The sequence below is a fragment of the Odontomachus brunneus genome, unplaced genomic scaffold (genome assembly GCF_010583005.1).
Source record: "Odontomachus brunneus isolate Ranch 3 - 2012 unplaced genomic scaffold, Obru_v1 Obru_scaffold_001, whole genome shotgun sequence".
Classification (NCBI taxonomy): Eukaryota; Metazoa; Arthropoda; class Insecta; order Hymenoptera; family Formicidae; genus Odontomachus; species Odontomachus brunneus.
In genome coordinates this window covers 2,640,276-2,650,143 of record NW_022639451.1, presented here as the reverse complement: position 1 = coordinate 2,650,143, position 9,868 = coordinate 2,640,276, and the positions used below count along the sequence as shown (strand labels likewise).

General features: G+C 38.8%; 1 protein-coding gene across 2 annotated transcripts in view; it reads right to left on the bottom strand.

The window, feature by feature from the left end:
• LOC116844891 (agrin-like) overlaps positions 1 to 9,868 on the bottom strand; it is an 853,814-nt gene that overhangs the window by 33,789 nt on the left and 810,157 nt on the right. For both annotated transcript variants that reach the window (XM_032817052.1, XM_032817137.1), the window contains 2 exons: positions 3,349 to 3,543; positions 623 to 796 (listed from right to left, as the gene is read on the bottom strand). In XM_032817052.1, the coding sequence (XP_032672943.1) occupies positions 623 to 796; positions 3,349 to 3,543 (369 nt within the window). The remainder of the gene's footprint in view (positions 1 to 622; positions 797 to 3,348; positions 3,544 to 9,868) is intronic.

Here is a 9,868-nt window from a genome sequence, read left to right as displayed (position 1 = left end):
TATATATATATATATATATATATATATATATATATATATAATTATATTTGTCTGCATTTTATCATGTAGTAGTACTTCTGAAAGCCTTGCTTATATGGATGTCCAGTAACTCACGGAAGAGCCGCAGTATACAGGTAGATTAGATTAAAAAATTCTTTTATCATTTTGCAAACAACCACGTAAAATTTTAAGTTATTAATCCAAGAATATTCGTGGATGATTATACACCATACGATAGATGAACTGTGATGGCGACATTTGCCACTGTATGCTCATATATTAGGTCAAACTGGACAAAAAAGTCCTCTATCATTTTCCAAATAATCACGAAAATGTTTAGTTATTAATTAAAAGAGATTGGTGCATTATCACGCACAATAGTATATAATAACTTCTTTTTCTCAAAGCCACAGACGTTGCACAGCTCATCTACCATATGGCGCGTGATCATTCATGAATCTTCTTTTATTAATAACTTAAAATTTTACATGGTTGTTCGCAAAATGGTAGAGGAATATTTTGTTCAGTTGGACCTCTAATCTATCTGTACTCGGCTCCTTTGTGAGTTATCGGACATCCTGTATATAGTTAGAAATTTCTACTCTCTCGAGCTTTGTCTCACCGAAACACTCCTGTCGATCGCTGGTCTCCGCATAGCCCTCGGAACAGATGCAGCCGCCATTGGAGCACTCGCTGTTAGGTATCGTGCAATCCTTGTCGTCGGTGCAAAGGTCACCCAGCAAAGCGGTGACCACACGAATTGTCGCCGGAGTCGGTCGATACACCGCGGCCACCCCTGCGAAAGTCAATGTCTTCGTCATCTCCGCCGCAGCGAGCGGTGAAAAAACAATGCGGTTTTGTTGCGGAAATCACTTAGACTTCTCGTGAGCCAACGTCTTGAAAAATTAACCGCGATTCGGCGCGACAGAACGCTCGGTTGTGCGCGATTTACTCGACCCCAAGAGGATTTAGAAAGTTCTCGCGAGACATTAAGAGCGCGAGTCAGCGGGCGATAAAACACTCCTCTCCTCCGCTCCTCCCCGTTCCCTCTTAGATTTTATTTCGACGATAATTTCATTTTCAAGTTGTCAGATATTTAGAAAGTTGAGATCGAATGCTCCCGCACTGCCGTCGTGTTTTCGTTGAACGAAGGAAAAACCGAGTTATATCAAAGATCTCGCGGTCGACGACGACGGCGCGGAGAAAGCGAAGCGTTTACCGAGGCAGCCTGAAAAAACAGACGTTGTTTTGACGCGACCCCGTCGGAAAGCTATCGTTTACCTTTAGCGAATCGTCGGGTAGAATCGAGCGCGTGACTGGTCTCGAGTCATTCGCGTATAACGATTCGATTTGGAGTCACCCGGAAGAAATGCGACTCTTCAGATAGATTTTTACGATTATCATGATAACGGAAAGTTCAGAGGATTTTCTTCTATTATATTTATGGAAATAAATATACTGTATTAAATCAATCATTAAGTTTACATCATGAAAATTTTTTGTTGCATTGATATGACAATAAATTTACTAAAAGTTATACGCGGATTTTTATATTACATTTTACATGAAATTTTTTTAAACAAATTTTGATAACTTTTTTGCGTACTTTTGTCATATATTTCTTTTTATTTCTCTGTAATAAATATAAATACCACGTGAGCCACTCATAAGGGACGTAATCTTTACAAATCGACTAATAAAGTTGCTATCAAATTTATATATACTTATCTGTGCTGCCTAAATAGATTTTCATAATTATCATGACTTGGACAGTCGCTAATGAAAAATTCGGAATTTTTTAAAATATTTACGAAGTAAATATACTCTGTATTGAATCAATAATTAAGTTTATATCATACAATAATATGTATTTTTTGTTATATCAATGCAGCGACAATTTACTAAAAATGACTTGGGTTTTTAAATTATATGACATATTTTCAGCAAATTTTGATAATTTTTTGCGTATTTCTGTTGTATTTCTATTTCTATTTTTATATGATAAATATGAGTATCATATTTATAAGACTATTTATAAGATATGCAACAAATCGACAAGTATAAAATTACTGCCAAATCTATGTCTATCCGGATAGATAAAATTAATTCTTCGCAACGCGCGTATATATGTGCGTGTCGTCAAGTATTATTACTATTGTTGTTATGCCACATTTCAAGCGTTACAAGCGACTCCACGAAGCATTAATGTTCCGATCGTGTTAATCCGAATTAACAGTAAATCGATAATAGTTAATAAAGTGGTACATGTCAATTGCATTACAAATTTACAGTTAATTAATAATTTTCCTGTGATACATTAACGATCGGGTTGTAACCGCGCGTTTTGAAACTTTGCCGATTTCTTCTCGACTTAGAGTCAACGTGCATCAGCGCGAGCTTCTTTTTCTCTGATCTTGTAGAAATTAAACCTATTAAAGACTATAACTATTTTACCAAATTTTCAATCAAAGGATCAGTCTGTTTGTCTTTCAGAGTCTTAGATTAATACCGGAATAACTTCCTAAATTTTCGTTGGCTATTAACTACATTTTACAGTAACTACATTTTTATCAAAAACAAAAACATAATTACACAGAGAAAGAAGTTTGATTTGTATTCACCTGACAATATGAAAGAATTAAACGCGTTTTTATTGAAGGAATAAAATAATATCGTAAAATAATATTGTTACTTTGTTGAGAAAAACTATTATTATTGAAACTGTTTAATACAGTATTATTATTATTATTTTCAGTTTTTAAAATCGAATTTGCTCCATAAAAATATCAGATTCTGTCTCCTTCACACACAGAGAGAGAAAAAGTAGTTAAATTTATTTGTGGAAAATATAAAATTTATTTCTGTGAATAAATTTTATATATATCCCACAAATAAATTTCCAAAGTACTTCTCTCTCTGTGAAAGGAAAACGCGTTTGGTATATTTATTGTCAGGTTAATTGTTTTCTCCGTGTGGTAATTAGAAGTCGAAAACGTAAGAACAGAATTACTCACACAACACGCATTTCAAAGACGTTTTGAAAGCATCCAAGAGACGACTTTCTACTTTATTCAAACGTCTTTTGGACTCTTTAAGACATGCTTTGAGCGGATTGTGTGGGCAGATATTAACCGATTGGCTTTATTTAATAAGAAAAGAAGCGTCCAAGAGATGGAAGATATTGGCCGTTTATGAGTTAACAATAGCCCGTGTGATCAGCGGCGCTTCTTTTCGCGAAAGCGCGCACGAAAATATTCGTCGAGTCTCTCACGGCGCTGTCCGTCCGTTCTTCGACGGAACGACCGTTCCATGAAGAGTTCAGAAGGGGAGGCTTTTGTTTTCTTTTACCGTGTTTCAAGTTATCTCGGTCGATGGTGATGGTCTCTTGATGAGCTCGATGGGTGTAATAATAACGTGGGTCCGGCTCCGGCACCAGGAGATGACGCGTGGACTTGGACAACGGCGACATGGCGGCCGCTGGTTGCGTGTACTGTACAGCTGTATATCTCTTAACGGGGAAGTCCGTGTTGACCATAGGGTCGTCTGAAAATGTCCGTGAATTCCGGTTTCCCATTAACCTCCGTTCGCGCGAGTCCTCGGGGCTCGATCGGGGCTCGATCGGGGCTCGCGACCGAGATGAAACGACTTTTGTTCGTTTGGGGAACGCCGCGAGTGAACAATTTCTCATTGAAACACGCTCACGCGGCCATCAGCAGCGAACGGCAGCATTACGGCCGCGTTACGCGATTCCTATCAGTGCGGAAATTGCGCATATCGAGAGGGAGAAATTAAATTAAGAAATTTCCGCGGCGCGCGCGGAAGTGCGCCGTCATATATCGGCATTATGAGGCATTACATTGGTAATTACGAAGCGGAGTACAACGGTTAAAAAGTACATAACCGGTTAAAAAGTCGGTCACGAGCCCCGATTTTAATTTCATCCCCGACCCGATTTTAATCAGCCACTACGCTCGCGTGCGGAAATCGTTTTCGATCATGCATAATGTAATACGCGCACGACGGGTAACGTTATTAGCCGAACAGGATTCACATTTTCTCACTATTGTACCGCGCTGAAGTTCTATTATAATATTATTAATTTTCCCTCATTAAAAGTTATAACGATGGCGACACTTATGCACGTGATCACAGTGACAGAGAAAGTCTCTCTCTCTCTCCCTTATTCTCCCCTCCCCTCTCTCTCTCACTCTCTCTGTGGTTGGATTTCTGTTAATTAATTTTGAAATAAAGTTTTCTAGAGAGATATTCGTAGGAATAATTGGTTCATCCATTTCGCTTTCCGGGATTAACGAAAGTATGCTGGAGCAGACGTTTTAACGTTGCAAAATTACAGGTTTTTAATATAAAATATCCATGTACAAAAAAGCAAACGGAACAAAGTAGCCCGCATTGAATTAGCTTATTAATTCTCGCGTTTAACGTGTAATTATCTCTTTGGGGAATTAATTGATTCACATCTCGCGCATGTGTATTCCGTATTTTTTTACGTGTTGCATATCGGATTATTATATATTACGTATTATGCTTGCTGTATTATGCCCGTTGTGTAGTATGAGATGGGCTCAGATATGATGTAGAGCGCTAAGCTCGGCACGAAAGTTGCGTAGGAATCCTTCAAACAGGCTTTCCGAGGATAACATCCCCGGAACTTTCAGCTGAGAAGGGAAGAATTATCGTTTCGATTCACGATTTCGTTTCCCGCCCCCGAAAAATCTCAGCGGAACGAGTAAAAGTCATTGGAATCGCCCGGCGAGCTGCCGTAGTGATTTAAGTTGCGATCCTGAAAGCTACATCCAAGGATTTCGACAAAAACTTGAGCTATTGAAAGCCATTCCGCCAGCTCTTCCCTAATCTCTCTACCCGCCGCTTCGTATTCTTCCTTTTCTCTCTTTCTCTTTCTTTGTTTCCTTCTCTTTCTATATCTCTGTGAATAATTTTTTTTGCGAAAAATTATTCCTCGTGTCAAGATATATATGCACAATCCTTTTTTAAAATTTAATTCTTCTCTTGTTTCAGGAGAAAAAAAGTATAGATAAAGCTCTTTAAAAACCCATTATCTTTTAAATTTAATTCGGAAATGTTTTTTTTTTTTTGGAGAAAAAGACAAATGGATAATCTTTTATAATCCTTCATCATTTAAATTTAATTCGGACAATTTTTTCTCTTTTGAGAGAAAAAGAAAACCTCCCTGATTCTTTCTTTCTATTCCTTCTTTTCTTTCTTATATTTCTGCAAATATAATTTTCTTCAAAAAAATATTATTCCTCATGTCAAGCTCACACGCGTATGCACACAATCTTTTAAATTTAATTCGAGCAATTTTCTCTTTTTTGGGAAATATGGAAAATAGATTTTTACAATTATTTAACTCTTAAATTTAATTTAGGAGATATCTTCTTTCCTTTGAGAAAAAGAAAAATAGGTTAAACTCTTTTACAATTCATCATTTTCTAAATTTCATTCAAACATTTTTCTCTTTTTTGAGGAAAAGACAAAATATACTCACAGAAAATATTTAAAAAGTAAAAAAAATTCATTCGATGAATACTAATAACATATTATTTGTACTAACATACTATATTAATATTTTTACATTGAAAAGTAATTCTTTTCACATGAGAAAATATACACTTTCTTAGATCCATAGATTTTTATGTAAGCGGCTGTTTATTCTGTTTTGGGTTATTTTGCCGATTTCGATTGTATTTTTTAAATAAATTTATGTTATCGTCCATATATCGGCTATTGACTCTTATTGGCCGTTTGCCTCCCATTTATTTATTCTGTTTAAATGAAAGAATTTAGTATTAGTTAAGTAAATATGTTAGCAGTGTCCACCGAATAAATATTTTTTGTTCTTTATGTATTTTCTCTCTCGATGTGGAAATTGTAAAGCTTCTTTACAATCTTCTGTGCTATTGCAATCAATCAATGTGACGTCGATGCGACTAATATTTTATCCGAGGCAGAACCCGGAAAAAACGTTCACGTCTTCATAAACGAGCGCTTCTTTTACCTCCCCTCCCTCAGCTCCGTTTCCGATCGTTTCCGATCGTTCGTTTCCTAATATCTCAGATTATTAACTATACAACTACGTCAGCGTTCGCGGGATATTCGATCGCGGTGCATTATATAAATTATCTTCTTCTCTCGTCCGACCTCTCCGTTATTTCATTTCCATTCGCGTGGAAAGGATTCGTGTTGCCTCGCTCGAATGGCCGAAGGAGGAGGAGGAGGAGGACAGGACGTCGCGCGACGCGACAGGATTCAGCTGAGCGTGGCGTGTCTGAGCTCCTCTAAATAATGAAAATCGAAAAGCTAATTCTATCGGTTCGCAGTAACGCGGAACTGTTAACAGGAGTCGGAGTGGGTCTTGATGGGATTTTAATTACTTTCCAATTGTCGCGTTGCTTCCTATTATTGCCCGTCGAGGACTTCCGCTATTTTTTTCCTCGACAATCATTCCCAGAACCAGGCCTGCTCACCTCCTCCCTCCCTCCTCCCTCTCTCTCTCTTTCTGCCTTTGGCAACCGAATCGTCCTCCACCATTCCCGCATCGTCGCCCTCCGCGTCCGACAACCACCCGCTTATTTGTCTCCGTATAATCGATTCGTTTATTTACTTCCGTCGCGAGAACGTCGACGAGCTCTCCCGCTTGCTGTCGGCGCTGCAAATATTGTTGCTCTCTCTCTCTCTCTCTCTCTTGCTCTGTCTGTCTGTCTCTTTCTCTACCTCATACTCTCTCGCTGTCGGGTAACGGCTCCGGCCCATTTAAGGGATGAAGATCTCGACGGTCGCGCTACAAGGGCTACCGGACGCGACGCGGAGGATACGAGCCGACGTTTTACGACCAGTGAATCTCTTCCGCTTCCTGTTTCCCGCTGATGGGTATTTTTATCAAACTTGGTACACGTTTACACGGCTCGTGAAATACGTTTATTGACGTAGGACGACGCGACGTGTATCGTTAACTCCGACAGGTACGATCGCGACCAGGAAGTCGACACACACACACACACACAGTGAGCTTCCTGACTGACGAATGCCTCTATTAATCGCGTATTGCACGCGAGACGCTTTGAAACGGGATCGTATGGCCTTTGGGATCTGCCCTTGGCTAATAACAAGAAGAAGAAACATGACCCCAGATAGACTCTCATGATTATCACGACGTGAGACAATTGATGATGAAAACTTTGGAATTTTGTAAATCGCATTCGCATGGAGCAAATATATAATGTGTTGAATTAAACATTAAAATTAAATTTACGCTACATACTAATGTAAATTTCTTGCTATATTGACGTAGAAATAAATTTGCTAAAAGTGAATTTTTAATTCAGATTTTTATATTACGTTTTATGATTTATTGTTTTCGAACAAAATTTGATCATTCTTTTCGCGCGCGTGTTACTTTTGTATTTTTATTTCGCCATTCTATGTAATAAATATGCGGAGAGGATATTAAAGTTTATCTTCTCGTATAAATTCTTTTTAATTTTATTATATGTTTTTAGTAGTGCAGGAATAGACTGTTAGTGAAGTTTGTTTTGCTAAAAAACACAGTAAATTTTACTGGAAACACAGTAAATTTTCTAATAACACATTTTAGTTCCTAAAATATATAAGTAGCACATATGTGAATTGAGAGACAAAATTGTCAATTGACTGCAGAATATTATCTATTCCTTGCTTACAAAATTCTATGATAATTTTTGCTATAAAATTCTTTCTCCGTACATGAGTGTATAAGTATGAACACTTATAAGGCAACCTTTACAAATCGACTAATAAAGTCGCTATCAAATCTACATACATACATTGTCCATCTGGGATGTGGCATCTTCTAAAGTGATCAGTTTTCATTCCTCGTTGATTCAAATTTGTCGAACTTGAATCTCAGCGAAACGTCGAAATGCATTCTATAATTTTTTTACGTCAATTGAGGCGAAGTTTTCGATACAGTTAAGACGTGTAAACGGTACAGACGCGTGCGCGATATTACAAGCACCCTGCATCTCATCGATCACCGATTTCTGTGCGATATCCGTCTACATAGAGAAAAAAGTTTGGTTGAATTAATGAACCAACCCCTTTGGTTAACCTTTAAATAAACGCGTGAATTTTTTCATTTTCATTTTTATCTGTAAGTAGCTATAGACTAAGATATGCTTCAAATACAAAATTATAATTTTGAAGCATCAAGCTAGAAGCCTATATCTAAAAATATTCCATTTCAAGAGAAAACGTTATGCTGAGAGAAAAAATGGTTAATCTAATTAAAATTATAGTTTTTTTCGGTTCTTCCAAACATATTTTTTGGTTCTTTTAACACAAAAATAGTAGTAACAACTTGCATATAATATTATTATCACTAACATTATAATAGAATTTAATAAAAAAAAATGCTTCTCCTTATTGACCATAATTTGTAGTAATTATTTCTCTGTGTGATTATATAAATATCAAACATTTACCAATTTGAAGTATATGGAGATATATTAGTAGCCTATTAAACATTTATCAATTACACCAGTTATTTATTTGCTTTTAAAAATCCATATATATCTTAATATTTGATCAAATTCGCGCAGAGAGAGTGCTTACTGCTGAACGTTTGTCTTTAAGACCCGATCTACAATAGATGGAATAAGGAGTAGGAGTAAGAGTCCCTTAATCCAGCTCCTTACTTCAGCTCTTACTACTTAATTTAAGCTTACTCCATGTGATGTATACGGGCAAACTTTTATTGGAGTAAGGGAGTAAGCGAAATAATTATTTCCATTTCGTCTTACTCCTACTCCTTACTCCATCTATTGTAGATCGGGCCTAATTCTCATTACAGAAATATTCGTTTGTTTATGCGTCTGAGTCACCTTGATGTCTCGCAACCACTCCCGCGTGAATGGGAACGGGACTGCTGGTTCTTATGAACCTAATTCGGTCGTACCAATTAGAAGTACTTTTTCTCCCGACCAAAGCGCGTTCGGTTCGTTCAGTGTCAGGTCGACAATTCGACCAAACCTTTTCTCCGTGCGCGTTGTACGTAAGATCGGGCGTACGTTACATGAGTATATTGATTTATCGTTTTCGTCGTCGTGGGTTTATTCGGGCACGCCTCCCTTTGGCAGCGTCTCGGGCGCATTTTCGCCACGATCGTCATGAAAAAGTAAGCGACGATCGTATCCGATGATCAGTTCGGCCCTCATCCTCACCATCCGCCGTGGCCCCGATACGACGCGACGACCTTTCACACCCGACGTGTGTATATCGTATCCTCTCTCCCCCGGTAATCCAATCATTATACCTCGCGCTTGCGTCAAAGGCGTCACACGCTCGCAGGACATCCGAGCTATCGCCGGCGACCAATCGCTCGCCGCCTGACTACATCCTCCGGAGATATCCTGGCACGAGAGACCCCGCAGGAAGCCAGGGACCGTCGCGAGAAATTACGGCATGCATTATTTACAGGATCCAAAGTGCCGGCGCCTATATCGTCCTGTGCTCCTCTTCGCCTCCCTCCGCCGTTGCCGCCGCCTCCTCCGACATCACCTCCGTCGCCGTCGTCGTTACCTCATTCTTCACATCGATATCGTGTGTCGACGTTGGGCGAGAGGGATAAAAAGAGCACTTCGAAAGAGAGAGAGAGAGAGAGAGAGAGAGAGAGAGAGAGAGAGAGAGAGACGGGGGAGGGAGAGAAGGACCTCCGTGATCTCCTAGTGAAATCTCGGCGTACACTCGATAGAACTGCTAGAGTTGAAGGAGAAGAAGGAAGAGTAGTAGGAGCAAGAGGAGGAGGAGAAGGAGGAGGAGGAGGACGAGGAGAAACGGCGAGACAGGGGAAGAC